Source organism: Botrytis cinerea, chromosome 6, assembly GCF_000143535.2.
Source record: "Botrytis cinerea B05.10 chromosome 6, complete sequence".
Lineage (NCBI taxonomy): Eukaryota > Fungi > Ascomycota > Leotiomycetes > Helotiales > Sclerotiniaceae > Botrytis > Botrytis cinerea.
The window spans coordinates 2,060,172-2,078,235 of NC_037315.1; the positions used below are offsets into that span (position 1 = coordinate 2,060,172).

An 18,064-nucleotide genomic window follows, 5' to 3' on the forward strand; every position below is an offset into this window, starting at 1 on the left:
GCTAGAGCTGAGTTGGGAGTTGGGGAAGTTCGTGTGTACGGGAGTTAGTTAGTTGGTTGGTTGGTTAGTTTGCTCTTGGGTTCGAATATAAGTGAGTGAGTGAGTGAGTGACTTATTGAGGAAGAATCAAGGGTTGTGTAGATGTAGATATAGATATAGATATCGATGATATGGATGTTAACGTCGACGTCGAATAGATGTTAACATACCACGCCATCAAAGTATCAAAGCAATTGCAACTTTCAATTTTCAATTCCCGATAACGTATAACTAATAAGCATTTAACTATTAGAAGCTCGGGTTATTACATATGAGATTACGTTGTACAATCTAACATTCATATTTGAGAGTATATAAAAGCCCGACAGAATCGTAAAGAGATGAAGAAATGAATGATGTATTTCTAGTATCTGTGTCTATTATTATATACATCTATTATTCAATTCTTGATTCTATCTGCGAATTTTATATTTTGTATTTCCTGTTTCCTATAACTTAGTTATATAATATGACTAGTTAACCCGGTGAGATGGGATGAGATGAGATTAAAAAATAAAAAAAATAAAATTATCAACTACATACACAGTGATACATGTATCTATCTATTCAAGAATTCAAAGTAAGATAGATAGATAGATAGATAGATAGATGAATATACTCATTCAAATATAATAAATTACATCATATCACATCACACACAGTAAATAAACGAACACCCCTTTTTGAAATATATAAATCTATTTGAGAATTTCGCTACACTTATATATCTCTATAAATCTGCATACTTGTCACTCAGCGATTATACTTTCAGAAAAGAATCTAAAGACTTTTCTCGTTGTATGTAGTGATATTCATTTTAATTCATATGACTATTCGATAGAGAGCTTAATACTAAGCTTTAGCATATTTCAAGACGATTCAGGCTATTGAGAGTCTATGGCTCGATATGTACACACACATTATACCAAAGATCAATATTTCATCTCGAGTTCTCTAGAATGTAAGAATGAGTGATACTGGTATTGAATTGTCCAATTACTCCGCATCACATACTCATGCATTCTTGAACGCTACATGGAACTGATAAATGTAAGTTAGCCAGCTATCACTATGCTCAATTCCGCAATATACATCTCTCATATTTCCTTTCTCAACCCCATCCCATCCTATCATCTCCAAAATCAGAAGTATAAAAAAAAGTAAATCGTAAACTCACCATATCCGCCCCACTCGTCCCCTTTCTCAAGAATACTGTACTCTCCGCAAATTCCTTTGTCTCTCTAAATGCCTAGTGAAATTTCAAATATTACATTAGTCCAAAGATTCTCTCTGATCTCACTATCCATAAACCCCCAAGATCTAAAGGAAAAAAACAATAGAACAACAAATAAACACTCACCAGATGAGCCTCCTTACTCTCCCACCCTATCATTATAACCAAAGCTCTCCCCTTCTCTTCCTCCTTCGCCTCTTTATTCTTAGCGATCTTCTCAATGACCTCCCCGGAATCTATAACGCCAAGAAACCCTGCTATTTTCTTTTCTGCGTGCAATTTGTGCATCGCCGATTTGAATTTTTCTATTCCCTATTTGCTTTTCTCAGTCTTCTACCGAATCTCATTCCCACTTTCACATCTCCGCCCTCCTTTCGATCCATTAAATCTTGGATTTAGATCTGCACAAAAATGACGGAATGATAATATAGAACAAAAGATCACACACCTCAAGAAAAACATCCTCCACATCAAAAAATATAGCAACTTCCATTACTCCTCCTTTCTGCTCTCCATTTATCTTTGAAATGGCGCCTGCAACATCTAATTTGCTCATGTGTATGATTTCCACACTCCCCATAATTGGCTGCAGGTTTTCCAAAAAGGCCGGATAGGCTGGTGAATCCATAAAAGCTTTGTGGGGAGCGAGGGATGTCCAGTCTTTGGATTGGGGGTCAGTATAGATAGATATAAGTTTAAAATTGTATAGGAAGACAATGGGGGATTTGCGTAGATTGGGTAGATGCGTAGAGAAAAGAGAGCAAAAAAATAAGTGACAGAAAGACTCTCAACACAGCCAAGATCAACAAAAGAAGCAATGAAAAGGGAAACACAAACCAATACACCAAACCAATACTTCGTTATTCTCCAATGTTCCGCCATAATAAGAGTTTGTGCATCCTTTTTGGGCCGCTACTGTATCTAGAGTTTCACGCCCTATATTTGTTATATCTGATTAGTGTGGTTCTTGAGTTCCATCCATCCATCCACCCATCTATCCAGTCTATAAAGCCGAATTCGAATCGTGACAACTTTGGCCTTTATATCCAAGCAAGCCCGCACACACAATTGCCCCTCTCCTATCTTTACACTTGTTCCCCTCATTCCAGACCAAATCCAAACACCCTCGCCATCACTCACCGCATCCATGATCTCACCCTTGCGCATCAAAGTTCGAATATCTAAACCGTATTGCCCACTTGAAGCATTACCCTATTTAGATCCGTCCCATCCCAACTCTACATATATCCCATCCCACCCCATCCCATCCCCACCCCCCCCTCAAACCAAACCAAAGCAAAGCAAAACAAACTTACAAATCCTAGCCTCCTCCCCCTCCCCCTCCAAATCCCCCGCTCCAATCTCCCCCCTCAACCCAATCCTCGCCATTTCCGTGACCGGCCCATCAATACCAGACCCAGGCCCAGACCCACCAACCAGCGACGACCGCATTGTCAATTCTCCCAATTTCAAGATATCAATATATCTACACCAGGAGACCGAGTGAAGCAAAGTGAAGTAAAGTAAAGTAAATCAACTGACTAACAAATCTCAAATCTCAAATACCTAGCTAGCTATATACTGACTGACCAGATCCAATTTCCAGGTCTGACCTTACCTACTTACCCCACCCACCCACACACACACACAAAACACGTGCGAACACGACACAGATGATGTCAGCAGTTCAGCAGCGCAGCGCAACTCAGCACACATAACCTCCCCTCCCAACCTTTGATATTCCTCACTCACACACTCACTATCTATCTCGTGCATAGAGCCATCACAAACACGATACACTCGCTCCTACAAAATCAACATCTCATTCATGATAATAATAAGATGGCCAAGTTGAGAGAGATTGATATTAGGGATTCAGCCCACATTGACAAAAGATCATTAAACACAATACAACACAATACAAAACACACAACCAGTAATCCAAACATTACCAAATTATCAATTCATTCATATATATATATATATATACATATATAATATATACATATATACATATATACATATATACATATATACATATATACATATATACATATATACATATATATATACATATATTATATACATATATACATATATACATATATACATATATACATATATACATATATACATATATACATATATACATATATACATACATACATATATACATACATACATACATACATACATATATCGCCATTCCACCTCCTGACTTCACATCACATCAACCCACCTCATCTCATCTCAATTTCAAATCCATCTCCAATTTCACAAACACAGTCAAGAGAACCTCATATCATCATAACATAACAAATTTTCACAATTCGTATCACCCTAGCCTATCTTGCATCGTGCATCATGATTTTCCTTGCATATCAGTTTCCCTATTAGCATCTTTCGCATCATTCTCTTTTCCATGCACTTGATTTCCCATATAAATCGCGGGTCAGATTCCCATCAATCAATCAGGATCTCATTCTCCCATCATTAACTTTTTTTTTATCAATTGCTTAGAGAGATGTTTTCACTCCCAAGGGAAATATACGCCATGAAAAAGCAAGCAAACCACCATTCCGCCAACCAGGCCACTAACATCCATAAAAAGATTCATTTCTGATTGTTAATAACACATACTGCCAAAGGAATTCCTTTTCCTTCCCCATATCTAACCCTTTTCATATATCAATTTAGATTTAGCTTGAAGCTCTGTGACGTTCACTCTCTAGCCTTGAGTAGAGCATGTATCTGTTGATGTATTAGTAATATGAAAATCGGATCAAGATAGAGAAAACTTACAAGGCCATTTGATTACACTCTGCGGTTCCTGTAATTGTAACCAATCTCTCATTTGAATTATCTTGCGGCTCATTGATCTTAATGACACTACCACTGAGTTGTCTGATTTCATTAATTTTGGCACCACCTTTACCAATTATAGCTCCAACCATATCGTTTGGAATGAAGATTTGTTGTGTCAAAGGTTGACCAGGAATGGCACCTGGCATAGGTTGACCTTGTGGGCCAGTAGCACCATGTGGTTGAGGAACAGCGTGGCCAGCTTGTTGTGGTTGTTGTGGACCCACTCCACCATAACCACCAACGGCTGGAGAAGCGTGCCCACCGTAATGTGCAGCGGCAGCTGGCTGTTGGTGAGGTGCCTGTCCTTGACCGTATGGTTGGGCATAGCTGTTTCCAGGAGTATGGTGAGATCCACGGTCAGAACGACGATGGTTGTCAGGGTGACCATAGTTTCCACCAGCTGGTTGTGGAACATATGGAACAACCTGCATACCACCTGGAACCACACCTGCAGGTCCACCGCTTCTTGATGCATAAGCAGATGCAGCGGGACCACCGAATCTCTCTGTCAATTGTTCAAACAAAGTGCTACCCACATAATAGGTTGCAATATGAACGGCATCTGCAACACCAAGAACGACAAGCGATCTCTCAGTTGAGAGTGGAAGGTATGAATCGGAAGCATTCAAACGAGCCCCTGAAGCTTCTTGGATCTCTTTGATCCGAACACCACCTTTACCAATTATAGAGCCAATCAAGATATGTGGAATAAGAAGGCGAAGAGGGTATGTCTTCGAGGTAGAGTCCGAAGGAGCTTCGAGAGGTTCATTGTTCAATGTTCGAATTATCAAACCAAATGCCTACCAAAAATTAGTTATTTTTCTTCAAATATCGAAACGAGCAAACATACCTTAGCTACTGCATCAACAACACCGCTGACAGTCAAAATTCTCTCCACTGCACCCTTTTGATAATCGCTGACTGTACATTTTGCACCAGAAAGCTTTCGGACCAAGGAAACATTTTCCCCTCCCTTGCCAATAACGGTAGCAGCTTCGGCACTTGTAATGACGGATCGAACATGGATCCATCCACTTTCGTCGTGTGGGAGAGCATTCCCAGAGGAAGCGCCCTCGGTTTTAGCAGGGACCGTTGTTTGAATTGGTTGTGCTGCTTCAGTAGTAGGAGCGTCAACGACTTCAGTATCTCCCTGAGCATCCTTTACTTCTTCTTTGATTCCATTGGCTTCATCGGGTTTTGCATCTCCGTTTGGATTGGTGAGGACTGGGAGTTCAGTTTCAATGACGGATGGTTTCTTCTCTGCATCATCTTCACCCTTTACAATCTTGTCTAAAGCAGGACGCTTGGCATCTGGTTGATCGCTTGGTGCAGAAGGGGACGATGGATCCTCAAGAGGACGTTTTGTGGATTGTGTAGGAGCTGTTGTAGGTGAGGCCGACATTTTCGTTTGCTATTTGGTTAATTTTCTTCTTTTGTATTTGTTTCACTTTAGGTTGAATAGTGATCGGAACGGGATTGGAAGATAAGTCAAATGACTAATTGGATTGATCGCTTTTATGTACACCAGAAGAGTCTTCGAAGGAAAACGTGCTGGTGTTGGGGTCGGAGGAAGCAGGGAATGGAGCGTGTGCTTTGACGGGGACTGCGAATAAGAGAAGATGTGTCGATAGGGGAGGAAGCAGATGTGGTGTAAAACAACAACTTGTAATAGACCTGCAAACTCTGGAAAGGGATTTGCTTGGAAGTTGGAAGGAGGGCGAGTAGTTTCTGTGATTGTGATGGATATGAGGGTGGTGGAGGTGAAGATAACTGATTTTGAAGAATCCTCTTATTTTTGGGGAAGAAAAAAGCAGTAGTAGGGACCTATCCTCAAACCTTGAGCTTTTCCACCAACGATATCAATTTATCGCTGTCTTGAAGCTTCTTCTTTTTGATAAGTGCTGGTTTGCGTTTGCAGTTTTCAATGTCGATGATTGTTTGGCTTGCTGCTTGTTGATTGAACGTTGCAGGAGATGGAGATGGGGATGGAGATGGAGAAGGAGGAGCGACAAAGAGTAGACGGAGGTGAAATTCGACGAGGTTAAAAATCGCGTAGATCTTTATTTCCCGAGGATCGTGGTGTGCGTAGATAGAGTGAGCGACTTAATTGAAGAAGCCGTGCGGATGATGAAAAGGATGATATTTCAATGAAGAAGAGGGAAGAGGAGGGAGAAGGAGATGATTTAAAGAGATGGACTAGAACACTAAAGTACTAGATATTTCAAAAGAAAGTATGAGTAGCAAACAAGAAAGAACCTTACGCGGTACTGGGGCGGTAGATCTGAGATGCGAGGGAAGCTCCACTAGCGTAAGAAAAGTTATGCTGTCTGTTCTGGTCTGAGGTCTTTGCTGAGGGTTGCATTAATGCGTGCATAAAAGATATGTATTTGTGCCTGAGGCTGGATTTGGGCACTTTCCAGGTTTACATCAACTCTACATCAACTTCATACAACACCAGCAAATTTGATAGTCATAAGTAAGAGGTATAATAGATGCACACCTCTTCAACCTACACACCTGTGTTTACGAGTCAAGACTTCCCGCATCTTTGACATACTTACACAACTCAATCCAACAAGATAAACCTTTTCGGCCCGCTCCTTTCTATCAAAGTAGAAACTGGTCTGCTTGTCACGACGTGCTAATATATCCGTGCACATGTACAGTCGAAGCACATCACGTGTTTCTGGCTGTCAAATCGAAACACGCTACATTTCAACCTCTGGTCCTTGTCTCAAGTTGGCGTCGATCGAGAATGGAATGAGAGAGGGAATGGAAAGGAGCCATCAAGATACTTTTCAATAACTTGTAACTATCAAGATTCAAACCCATAACCCCTTACCCACTCACTCCATTCACCATGGAAATCGATCAAGACCCCCGAATCTCCGCCGCATATACAACGCGTCTAGACCAAACCCTCCAAGATCTCCAAGACCGAGTCCAGGAGCAAGAAGCCGCACTTGCAAAAGTAAGTCCCACTCTTTCACCACGCCAACCTCCAAACCCTCAAACTAACAACCCCAACCCTAGCTCCGAGCAAAATCCTCACTCCCCATATCATCCGGCCCATCACCCGACCCCCAAACCCACCTCCGCCAACTCCGCGCTCTGAAACAAGCATACGACACCCTCTCCACCACACCCCCGTACCTCCCACCGCCCAAATCCGCCCTCCCCGCCCTCCTCGCCCACCGCACCACCACATCCTGCATCCGCGAAACCCAAGAATGCATAACCAGCAGCTCACATGACCTCTCCACCACCTCCTCCCTCCTCCAAAAAGAAACCTCCTCCCACCAAGACGCCCTCTCCATGCACTCCGCGCTCCAAACACGCATTTCCGCCCTAACAACCCAACTCACGCAGCAAACCCAAAAATCCCCCTCCCAGATCTTTTCCGAGCTGCAATCCTCCTTCCAAGCCGGCAAAACACACTACGACACCGAAACCGGCAATCTCATCCGCGCATTCAACACCTTCATCGATTCACACCTCGCACCCATGCTCGCCGCCGAAGAACTCGGCGGGCCCATCGTAGGCGAAATGCTCACCATCACCCCGCAAACCCTCATCGCCGGTTTCAGCACGCAGGGAAAGCCCAAAAAGCCCAAGGAAAACCCCAACATGGATAAACGACAGCGTCGCATCGACGAAATCTGGGGTCCCAAACCGTCCCTCGACCGAGACGAAGACGAGGACGAAGAAGAAGAAGAGGAATGGGACGAAACACGTGCCGCCGCCGCAGAAATGCGAGAATTGGCCGAGCAGTTGCTGAACGGATTACTGGAAGCTGATGAGACGGGCTCTGATGGATATGTCACGCTCGAGAGAGATAGTGCGGCGGCGAGATTTCTGGTCAGGAGTAAAGTTGCGCAGTATCATTTTAAGGATGCGAGGAAATTGAAGTTGATCGATTTTGAGAAAGATATTGTTTAAATGATTATCTTTCTAGTAGGATATACCCTTGTTTGGATTGCCATATTACTAGTTTAGCAAGTTGCATACCCACCTACTATTTGATCATGATGAAATATTCTATTCCATTGCCTCCCCTTTCGTACCTCGAGTCTCGCATTCTGCCTCTCTCACTTCTTCCCTTCTCACTCCTATACCGACACCTCAACACCTCAACTCAACTCAACTCAACTCAACTCAAATCCCCCAACCACAAAATTCTCATTCGTTTTCACTACTCACTGCGCTTCTTCTTCCTTTCCCCATCCCTTCCCTTCCTTTCCCACTTCACTTTACTTCACTTCTCTAATTTGCACTCCCTACGCCAAAGCTGGGAACATACAAATACAGCACACATACAAGATCCATACATCTGCACTAAGCTAAACTACACGACAAACCCACATCCATATCCACACGCAATCCCAACCACCGTCTTCACCCATCCCTCCTTCCTTCCTTCCCCCCCCCCTCATATTTTCAAATTTTCCATCCATCCACCCACCCATCCATTGAAAAAATTCCTAACCCAACCCAAACGCCCAGCCCGCCCATATGATGAAGCAGACTACTAGAAATGGTATGTGAACGCCTTACATAAAAAAAAAACGAAACACGAACAAGTAAAACAGAATCATTAATGTGCCAACAATCCCCTTTTCCCTAGGTATTTTCACTTTTCTCCGCCCTGAAGAAGCAGAAAAAAAAGACACAAGAAATGCTTGAAAGAAGATGACGAAGAAAAAAAAAGAACTCAAAGAAAACCCCTCAAATATTTATCTTGCTTCCATGGAAGCCCTTCCCTAAGTATCAACAGTATTCACACTAAGCTCCACTAGCACTTCATGTCTTTCCATAAACCTCACTTAGTCCTCCCGAAAAGATGTCTCTTATGACCGTCCTTTCCCCCCTTCTTTCCATTCGGCGAACTACTGACATCGTCTTTTCCATCATCATTGTATTTGGATTTGTAGATCCTGTTTTGCGTTAGTTATATTCAATATTTCATCTACTTTGATCCCAGTATCTTTGCGCTTGCACCCGTAGATACCACATCCTAAAAGTAAAAGAGAAAACTTACCAACTATTGCCAATCATACTAATCCCCTTACTCTCCGCTGCCCGATAAAACTTGGCACTCTTCTTGAGGTCCTTTTTACACCCCACTCCCTGGGCGTAACAAAATCCCGCTTCGGCTAAAGCATCGCCATCACCCCAAGCTATTCACAAAATTAGTATCTTATCTCAATCGCATCCATCACCCCCAAAGTGGAATAAAACTCACATCCAGCAATCTCAAAACACCTCAATGCAAGAACCTTATCCTGTTCGATACCCCAACCGTTCATATGACTGACTCCCAATTCATAAATACTAAGCGCGAATTGCGCCTTTCTAGTTTTCCTTTCCAACACATCAACAGCTTTTCCATCCTTCGCCGTATCTTCATCATCAGCAACTTCGAGGCTAGCCGAATCCGCAGCTTTTCTCAACCAAGCTACACCTTCTCTCTGATTAGGTCGCATACCCCAACCATGTCTACAAGCGAGTGCATAAAGAAGCATACCCGTAGGATGATTCTGCCTGGCCGCAAGACGCAGATGATAGGTGGATTTAGTTAGAGACCCATCTTCATGATACTCAATAGCTTTCGCAACATGTTCTTCTCCAGACATTTCAGCCGATGGAGCTAGTGAATGTTGCGATCGAGCTTTTATTGTAGTATTCGAAGAGGCAATAGATGGTGCGCGGTTGTCCTTTTTCGCTTTATCTTTGTGTAAGGTAGGAGGCGCGTCGAATGGTGATGGAAGATGACTAGGGTCTGTTAAGCTTCGACCTCTTTCAGCCAATGTAGTAGGTTCAGAGCCCGGTTCTAAGGAAGGACGTAAATGTGAGATATCTGGTCTGGAAGAAGTTGATGGTCGAGATGGAGGTGATGGCGGGGGCCCGCCTTCAATAGTTTGATTATTGCCCAGAAAGGCAGGGGGCTGTTGCTCAAAGACAAATTGAGCTTGCGGTTGACCTTCTTGGAAAATTGCCGAATTTCTTTGTAACATCTTACCTCTAGGGAGATTAAACGTCGAGTATACATAAGATGGTGCAGCTCCATCGCCAAGAAGGTTGTGATCCGGAAATCCTTCACTATGCATACTTACAGGAGTATGGGCAGTATCATCCGTAAGAATAAATGAAGGCTGGCTGTCAGAAGATGCCTGTCGGGAAGGTATCATTGGTTTGTCTTCCATTGGGTGATTACTAGACCTACTAATTGGCCGAGAAAAGTTGAATGCAGGTCTGGGTAGGTGTGTATGATCTACAGAATAGTCGGAGCTCACAGATGGAGATCGTGGCACCGAGGAGTTGAAAGAAGGAGAGTTGGGTGTGCTTGACATGGCACTGGTTGAAGAAAGTTTGCGCTGAGGAGAATCGTGTGATAATGAGTGGTCATCATCTGAGCTCTCCATTGACATAGATCTGGCACTAGGAGCTCTTTGCGCGAATGGTGCTCGTGGTGGTGCCAAAGCTCTCGGACCGTAACCGCCTACAGCTAAAGAGCCATCGGGTCCTCTAAGTGCTCGCTGGCGCATAGAATCCTGGCTAGGTCGAGATGGGGCATCGGAAGGAGATCGACCAGGTCTGGGTGACTGTGGTCCTCTATATGGACCGTCTGAAGGAGATCTACCTGGTCTAACCATGCGTTGCTGAGGAGCAGATGGCGAACGTTCAGGCCTAAGTGCCCGGTTATTGTGAGGGCCAGATGGTGAACGTCCCGGTCTGGGTGATCTTCCCGGTCCATTGTGAGGAGCAGAAGGAGAACGCTCTGGTCTGAGATTATTACGCCCCTGATGTGGAGCGGAAGGCGAACGAGATGGCTGTGGAGATAAACGTCCCCGATACGGAGCATCAGATGGCGACCTTCCAGGTCTCTTTTGAAGTTGTCGAGGATCTTGCTCTATAGACGCTGGCGAAAGATCCCTCCTAGCTCCAAACATGCTCTGTTGTTCCCTCGGAGTCGGGCTTGGAGGTGGCCTTCTGCCTCGAAATCCTTCTTCCTTCTCGGGAATTACATCGAATGCTGGAGTATCTGGAATCTTTCCCACTTCAGGATGTACCGAAATTGGTCTGAATATAGGTGCCTCGACCTCTGTTCTCTGTTGTCCCGGGCCAGCAGAAGCAGGAGATTCTGTAGGAGACAACTGGGCCAGAGGGGAATCTGCAAGTCTTTCGGCAGACGCAGATCGTAAACTTCCGAGTCGAGATTGGCCGAGAGAGTTCGCGATTGTAAGTGGAGGCAAACGGCTTATGCGCTTTCCTCCATTTGTACTCTCATTTAACTGTCTAGCCAAGAGTCGACTTTGCGCCGCGAATGCATCCAAGGGTGAAAGTTCGGGTGGAATATCTCCAGCTACGTGTAAACGGGGGGAGGGCAATGAGCGCAGTGATGGGGACGGCAAACCATTACTGCCAGTACCCATTGCTCCATACGATTGTGACCGGAGGTCAATGAAATTGGGTCTGTTAGCCATATCGCCGGTTGGTGGATGACTTCCTATGTCCAAGTGGTTCTATCCTTCCCATGAGTTGGCAGATAATTTCCAGAAATATTGTGTGATATTTTATAATCAATGGGCGATCTTTTGTTGGTAGTGTATTGTTGATTCACAGGAGAGAAGACGTTGTGGCTGCAGTAGAGGTGATCCAGGGAACATCAAACGTTTGAGAGATGTTAGTGAACGAGGAGGAGGCGCAGTCAAAGTTCTCGTAAAATGTTGGGTCTGGAGCTGGCAGATGTGGGTTCGAATGTATGCGATAATGTAAGGAGATGGTGACGGGCCGTGTGCGAACGAAATGTCCCAAGGTTGGAGAGTCGAAAGTGGAAAGTGGAAAGTCGAAAGAGCGAAGTCGTTGAGAAAAAGTATAGGTATGACAAACGGTATTGTACCGTATCGAATGTGTATTGAACGGCCCGGAAGCGAACTGAATTGAATTGAATTGAATTGAATCGTACCAGTAAAATGAAGGAGTGAATTAGCGTTTATGATTTGGATGTAACGCAAGTTAAAATGAATGTATTTCGATTGAGCAAATTTGAGATCTGAGATCTGAGATTGGGTTGAGTGATGGGTTGAATGAGTGAGTGAGTGTGTGAAATGGGATCGTAGGTCGACTTTTTCTTTTTGATAGATGAACTTTGGCGATATTCAACAACGAGAGATGTTGCCAGATGATTAGAATAGATGCGATAGCAATATACGTGACAATTCTTTCTCGCAGCAGTTTCGAACAGGCGGCATCATTTGCAGTTTCTCTTGCCGTGGGTAATTTCCTCTGGTTTTGATTTTGGTCTTCCCTCTTTTCCCCCTCAATCTTGTGGTGATGCCCGATGTGCACGAAAGAATTGGCCAGATGGATGGTTGGCCTTTAAGGGATATCGTATTGTGGAGTTGCCCCTTGATGAAGAAGACTTCGATGATATTGGAGAGAGGTAGATAACAACATAAAAATCAAAGTCAATAGAGAATCGAGCAAAAGAAAATGGAAAACGGAAAAGGGAAACGAGAAAAATGTCCAATGACCAAACGAATCTCTCTCGTATAACGATGATTAGTCGCCGTGGGAGAAAGGTATGTTCTGACTATGGCTCGAATGGTAGTAGTAGATGGAATGAACAGAAGCAGGAGAAGGGATTGGCCAGGCCATGCATAGTAACGCTTGGCGGATCATAAAACAACAACGGATATATGTGTGTGTGTGTACGAAGTATGTGTGTGTGTGTGTATGTGATGTGATGGTGAAGAGTGGAAGGGCAGAAGGGGAGAAGGGGAGAAGGGGAGGAGATGCAGGAAGGGTGGAGGGAGGGAATACGGGTAAAAGGCAGATGCTCGAAAGCCAAGCCAACGGAATTTCCAATATAGGGACAATCGACAGTCGACAGTCGACAATCCTCCTTTCCTTTCCTTTCCTTTCCTTTCCTTTCCTCTACTCTCGCTGGTATTGCTGATGCATGGTCACAATCATCAAACAGTCACATAATCACAGGCACGATGAGAGGGAGACATTAAAGCACATCACGCGAACGAGAAGAAAAAAAGAAAGAGAGGCCAGGGACAAAAGGTTCACATATAACCCTAATAACCACTTCTCCGTACCATCTAGGTCGTTATATTAAATCGATCCACTTCATCTACCCGCTGCTACTTTAAACCCTAGTGAACTGTGAACTAGAAGGAGATGATGCTAATAATAAACAAATCACCACTCTCCCTCTCCATTCGACGTCCAGCTCGCTCTTGCTCATTCGTCACTTCGAACCTGGGCCCATTATCCCATCATCCACTCAATTCAATATCGAATCACCTTAAATTTCTAGCATGTGGAGTTGAAACTACTACTACCTCGCGATCTAGTATCTACTGAGTGCCATCTCCGCGCCCACCACACGGAATAACGAGGAGCAGGTAGGGAGCCGATGTCTGAAGAACTGATTTAATAATGATAATAATAAGGGGGTTCAAGACTCAAGGCTCAACACTTGACACTCACGAGGGGGACAATTTCATAAAGTTCCTTTGTGTAGGAACAATTAGAAAAAAAAAACGCCAAAGCATAGGGGTTAAACCAATTCGACGTGCAGTCTGCATACACACATGCATACATACATACATAATCTATCGTATACCGGAGTATTTATCTAGCGAGCTGCAGCTTCTTTCTCTATCACAACACAAATCTCGTATTCACGCCAGATTTTCTCATTTCACTGCTTTGGTGTACCATAGCGTCGATTGATACCCATCTAATTCTTCACTAGACCTCCAAATACGATACGACAACTATCTAGAACTTCAAATACGATACCATAGACTCCAAAATGGAACCCATCTAGACACCTGTCTAATTGTATCCTCCATACTAAAACTTCAAATACGATACTATCGCCTTCCACACGGATAGTCATCTATCTCTATGAACATATTCCCAGAGATACTAAATACTGAAACAAAGCACACTCCTAGAGATACTAAATACCAAAACTTCAAATACGATACCATACCACACCATATATACACACCTCCCAAGAATAATCAATCCTATCAAAACTTCCCCCAATTCCAATTCCAATTCCAATTCCAATTCCAATCCCAATCCCAATCCTCCTCCCCTTAATATATATCACACTTGCATACACTTATTATATACACACACAAATCCATTCTCATCAATATCATCAATCCCATTCCATCTCATCTCATCTCATTCTGAATCTCCGACCTGCCAAGTAATCCCCTTCTCGCACTTCCCCAAAATCTGTATATATATATATATATATATAAAGTTATTGATATACATTGCATCATCCCATTTCTATATCTATTTTCTTTATATATATATGCACTCTATACCTTACTCTACATAGCATACATCATACAGCATACAGCATACAGCATACAGCATACAGCATACAATATAACCCATCATCCCATCCCATCCCATCCCATCCCGTCCTTCACCCATCCATTTCCCCAGATTCAGGGCCCATCCACCCATCCATCCATTCAAGAACAATCTAATCACCCAAACCACCCAATCACAATCACTTCCCACCAATCTCACAAACCCTATCCCATATAAATATAACATAACATAATACAATACAACATTACATACAAAATATACCATACTATCCCATACCTCTACTCTACACATGCATATTAAACTTTCCCACCATCCATCATCTATTATTCATCAACCACACCACACCACACCACACCACATCCCCTCACCATCTTCCATCTTCCCTCCAACCCACCCCCCATCCACCTACCCACCAGCTCATCCCTACCTCCCTCCCTACCCAGCCACCCAAATCAACAAACTCAAACCCCAAACCCCAAACCCAATCCACCATCTTCCACAACTCAATTCTCGCGCCAACCACCCTCACACACACTTCGATTCGGGACCGAGTCTCGGGCACCTCTCGGGATGGATGTAAAAGCCGAATTCCTAGATCTCTCCTTCGTAGATCGATAGAGGGGAACGAGATAGAGAACGAGAACGAGAGAGACATATCAAACTATCAAACACACACATACTCACACACACCCACTCACTCCATACACAACATCCCACCAACCAACCAGTCATTCCCTCTTTCCTTCTTTCCCTCTTTCCTTCTTTCTTTCTTCCTCACCAAAGACGAAGAAGAAAATGAACAGAACCCCCGACCAACAGTGATCCATATTCAGAATTCCATCCATCCATCCATCCATCCATCCATCCATCCATCCATCCACCACCACCCACCACCAACCAATACCAACACTACTCTGAATTTCCTATCCAACGATCGACTAGAATCAGAAGCGATGGAATGAATATATATATGATTCACCTATCGTAGCTATATCTCTTTCTTGAAATATAGAAGTAGAACTAATAACTTATAACGTTTGATATAAATCAACGTATACTTATACATGTACATATACATATACATATATATACACGCCCTACAATCTACAATCTACTAATTACTCATTACTCTCTACCTTGGCACCAAGAATAAACTACAACAAACCTACATAATACACCCCTATCAGAGGCCATTCCATCCATCCATCCTGAAACCCACCACCGTCACCACCATTACACAAACCCCCTTACATCTCCGATATCTGACACATCCACATCCACATCCACATACACACAAACTCCACTCCGAGATCCGCGTATCTTCCCCATGCCTCCCCTATGTTTCACAATCCAAGTCATAGAACTTCACATGCATATATGCATACATACATACATACATACATACATACATACATACATACATACATACATACATACATACATACATACATACATACATACATACATACATACATACATACATACATACATACACAATACACAATATCTCCTCAAAATCTGACATACATTGATAGAAGAATTTTTATATTCGCTACCTCCAAAAAAAATTGGAAAAGAAAGTAAATTCCTATATTCAATGTACATGGTCCCTCTCCCATCCCTCTAAACTCCAATTCCCGATGCCCAGCTCCCAAGAACGCAAAAATAGTCACACACCCCTGACTAGAGATTCTTTGATTGCATTTTTCTCAATCTAGTTGCGCCTTCATATACACCGCGGTCTACGGCTGCCGCGACGGTTAATGTACCTCCGACAATTGCACAGAGACCTGTCAAGAAGCCTGCCAATGTCTTTGTTCGCTCTTCCTTGTTGATGACCTTCATTGGTGAGATATCCTGAGTATAGTTAGTAGCTGTGTGGATTAACATACCAAGGGAAACTTACATATGAGAAGAAAACACCCGGGATTCCACCACGTGCATGTAACTTTTCCTTATGGCCTTCAGCAGAATCATCACCACCATTGAGACTTCGGCGATGGCTAGTAACAGAGTATTGATGAGTTTCAATACTTCCATCTTCAGAATGTCCATAAGTTCCGATATCCACGCTTGCATCATGTGGCCTGCTATTGTAGTTGGTTTCCCAGCCAAGAGGAAGGTATGAAGTTGAAACAACCTTTACAAAGTACATGAAGTTGTAAGCAGCCTCATGAGTAATTTGTTCCGTGTTATCGAGAGGATTCAAGTGATGATTGGTCCATGGAATGATGGAATCTGAGCCCAACTTCTTGAAAACTTCTTCTGGGAGCTCTGGTCCAAATCTAAGAGAATGGATGTGATGAGAAAATACGTGGCCGCCGGGGACTGGTGTGTCGAAGAAATTGTTAAGATCGTGAACATGCATGTTTCCATTGGTAAAACTGCGACCAGGAGCGATGTGGAAATTTCCAATGACCTTGTTTACCCGGAGACCACCTTCAATGCGACATCCCTCTTTGCGTTGTGAATCTAAGCGTTCGCCATAATGTTCACGCTCGCACTGTTCGACATTTTCTCCTCGGCCAAAAGCCCACGAAACTGACGCATATGCTTCTCGTACTTCGTCGCATGTATTACAGCAGCCTGGCTTTTGCGCATTTGGAGGAGGGGTAGCACCGTAACATGCACCGCAGTAATTCGGATCAAGATGAGTTGCTGAGTCTTCGGCATTATGGCTACATGATATCAGTCACGACTCGGGGGTACAATGGTGGAATACATACAGATCCAAGGCCTTGATATCAATAACTTTACCACCTTCTTCTTGAGGACCCAATCGAACCTTCTTAACTCCATGCATAACACCAACTTGCTGTTCTCCGGAAACATCCATTACGTCCAGCGTGAGAAGTTCGCAAGGAATCTTGGGGAACGTAATGTTTAAATGGATTTCCATCTTTTCACCTGCAAAGAAAAATAATGATTAGTTTCCATGTCATAGAATCTCAGGCATCTCGAGCATAACACACCTCTTCCCTTGTCAACTACCAGCTCGGGATGTACTGTTATCCTCCTGTAATCCGCCCATTCTCCAAATGCCAGATATAAGACAATTAGCAACGAAGCTATCGTGACAATTCCTCCCGAAGTTGTGCGCACTCTTGCTTCATCGACCGTTTTCGTGAAGGCATCCAGCCTTGTAAACCTAGATTTTGCAGGCATTTTTGCAGAATGTCGTAAAAAGTTGTATTATTATTGTGTTAGGCGGAGTAGCCTTGCGGCGTGGGAAATTGAAGTTGGAGGATCTTTCAGAAATACATAAATCAATCGCAATGTGGGAATGTAAAAATGAATGAATGATCAATCATACAAGAGCTTCTTTCTCAAAAAAGGCCTTCCGACAAAAGCATCAAATCTGATTCCCGTGAGAATAAGCAGGTAAGAAAGAAGAAGTTATTTTTTAATTTTGGAAAACTCTCAGTCCGTCAAGTCTCACTCAGTCAGTCGCATTTTCAATTGAGGACAGCTTTCCATTGAATGGATTGCTCTCGGTCGGCTTGTTTTAGTGCCGCCCCTCTTGCGTGCACTTTCAAATCTAACCCATGTTCA

The 18,064-nt window shown here is 43.4% G+C and overlaps 5 protein-coding genes across 5 annotated transcripts; 1 reads left to right on the forward strand and 4 right to left on the reverse strand.

Moving 5' to 3' along the window:
- Positions 1-786: 786 nt before the first annotated feature.
- On the reverse strand, positions 787-2,877 carry BCIN_06g05910 (hypothetical protein). Its single transcript, XM_024693642.1, has 6 exons — positions 2,590-2,877; positions 2,111-2,209; positions 1,722-1,933; positions 1,400-1,585; positions 1,217-1,288; positions 787-1,080 (listed from the first exon to the last, which is right to left on the reverse strand). Exons 1-6 carry the CDS (start codon positions 2,723-2,725, stop codon positions 1,054-1,056), a joined length of 732 nt encoding a protein of 243 aa, XP_024549428.1. The 5' UTR covers positions 2,726-2,877; the 3' UTR covers positions 787-1,053.
- A 591-nt stretch (positions 2,878-3,468) lies between these two features.
- Positions 3,469-6,446, reverse strand: BCIN_06g05920 (hypothetical protein). The gene is made up of 3 exons (XM_024693643.1): positions 4,989-6,446; positions 4,076-4,938; positions 3,469-4,024 (listed from the first exon to the last, which is right to left on the reverse strand). Exons 1-3 carry the CDS (start codon positions 5,538-5,540, stop codon positions 3,973-3,975), a joined length of 1,467 nt encoding a protein of 488 aa, XP_024549429.1. The 5' UTR covers positions 5,541-6,446; the 3' UTR covers positions 3,469-3,972.
- A 60-nt stretch (positions 6,447-6,506) lies between these two features.
- On the forward strand, positions 6,507-8,587 carry BCIN_06g05930 (hypothetical protein). The gene is made up of 2 exons (XM_001558968.2): positions 6,507-7,109; positions 7,172-8,587. Exons 1-2 carry the CDS (start codon positions 6,999-7,001, stop codon positions 8,075-8,077), a joined length of 1,017 nt encoding a protein of 338 aa, XP_001559018.2. The 5' UTR covers positions 6,507-6,998; the 3' UTR covers positions 8,078-8,587.
- Positions 8,588-8,608: 21 nt separating this feature from the next.
- Bcdsf2 lies at positions 8,609-13,199 on the reverse strand. Its single transcript, XM_024693644.1, has 3 exons — positions 9,381-13,199; positions 9,177-9,315; positions 8,609-9,072 (listed from the first exon to the last, which is right to left on the reverse strand). Exons 1-3 carry the CDS (start codon positions 11,620-11,622, stop codon positions 8,958-8,960), a joined length of 2,496 nt encoding a protein of 831 aa, XP_024549430.1. The 5' UTR covers positions 11,623-13,199; the 3' UTR covers positions 8,609-8,957.
- Positions 13,200-16,016: 2,817 nt separating this feature from the next.
- On the reverse strand, positions 16,017-17,987 carry Bcerv46. The gene is made up of 4 exons (XM_024693645.1): positions 17,485-17,987; positions 17,239-17,419; positions 16,419-17,190; positions 16,017-16,369 (listed from the first exon to the last, which is right to left on the reverse strand). The coding sequence occupies exons 1-4, from the start codon at positions 17,675-17,677 to the stop codon at positions 16,196-16,198; spliced, it is 1,320 nt and encodes a 439-aa protein (XP_024549431.1). The 5' UTR covers positions 17,678-17,987; the 3' UTR covers positions 16,017-16,195.
- Positions 17,988-18,064: the final 77 nt, after the last annotated feature.

Excerpts from the sequence above, each read along its gene's own strand:
- BCIN_06g05930 (XM_001558968.2), top strand. The coding sequence starts at position 6,999 with ATGGAAATCGATCAAGACCCCCGAATCTCCGCCGCATATACAACGCGT. Across the intron at positions 7,110-7,171 it reads AAGAAGCCGCACTTGCAAAA|CTCCGAGCAAAATCCTCACT; the intron begins GTAAGTCCCACT and ends CCCCAACCCTAG.
- Bcdsf2 (XM_024693644.1), bottom strand. The coding sequence starts at position 11,622 with ATGGCTAACAGACCCAATTTCATTGACCTCCGGTCACAATCGTATGGA. Across the intron at positions 9,316-9,380 it reads GTGTTTTGAGATTGCTGGAT|CTTGGGGTGATGGCGATGCT; the intron begins GTGAGTTTTATT and ends TTTTGTGAATAG. Across the intron at positions 9,073-9,176 it reads AGTATGATTGGCAATAGTTG|GATCTACAAATCCAAATACA; the intron begins GTAAGTTTTCTC and ends AACGCAAAACAG.
- BCIN_06g05910 (XM_024693642.1), bottom strand. The coding sequence starts at position 2,725 with ATGCGGTCGTCGCTGGTTGGTGGGTCTGGGCCTGGGTCTGGTATTGAT. Across the intron at positions 1,586-1,721 it reads TGGAGGATGTTTTTCTTGAG|GGAATAGAAAAATTCAAATC; the intron begins GTGTGTGATCTT and ends AAAAGCAAATAG. Across the intron at positions 1,081-1,216 it reads GGACGAGTGGGGCGGATATG|TTCCATGTAGCGTTCAAGAA; the intron begins GTGAGTTTACGA and ends TACATTTATCAG.
- BCIN_06g05920 (XM_024693643.1), bottom strand. The coding sequence starts at position 5,540 with ATGTCGGCCTCACCTACAACAGCTCCTACACAATCCACAAAACGTCCT. Across the intron at positions 4,939-4,988 it reads TTGTTGATGCAGTAGCTAAG|GCATTTGGTTTGATAATTCG; the intron begins GTATGTTTGCTC and ends AATTTTTGGTAG. Across the intron at positions 4,025-4,075 it reads GAGTGTAATCAAATGGCCTT|ATACATGCTCTACTCAAGGC; the intron begins GTAAGTTTTCTC and ends ATACATCAACAG.
- Bcerv46 (XM_024693645.1), bottom strand. The coding sequence starts at position 17,677 with ATGCCTGCAAAATCTAGGTTTACAAGGCTGGATGCCTTCACGAAAACG. Across the intron at positions 17,420-17,484 it reads GGTAGTTGACAAGGGAAGAG|GTGAAAAGATGGAAATCCAT; the intron begins GTGTGTTATGCT and ends TTTTCTTTGCAG. Across the intron at positions 17,191-17,238 it reads GATATCAAGGCCTTGGATCT|CCATAATGCCGAAGACTCAG; the intron begins GTATGTATTCCA and ends GATATCATGTAG.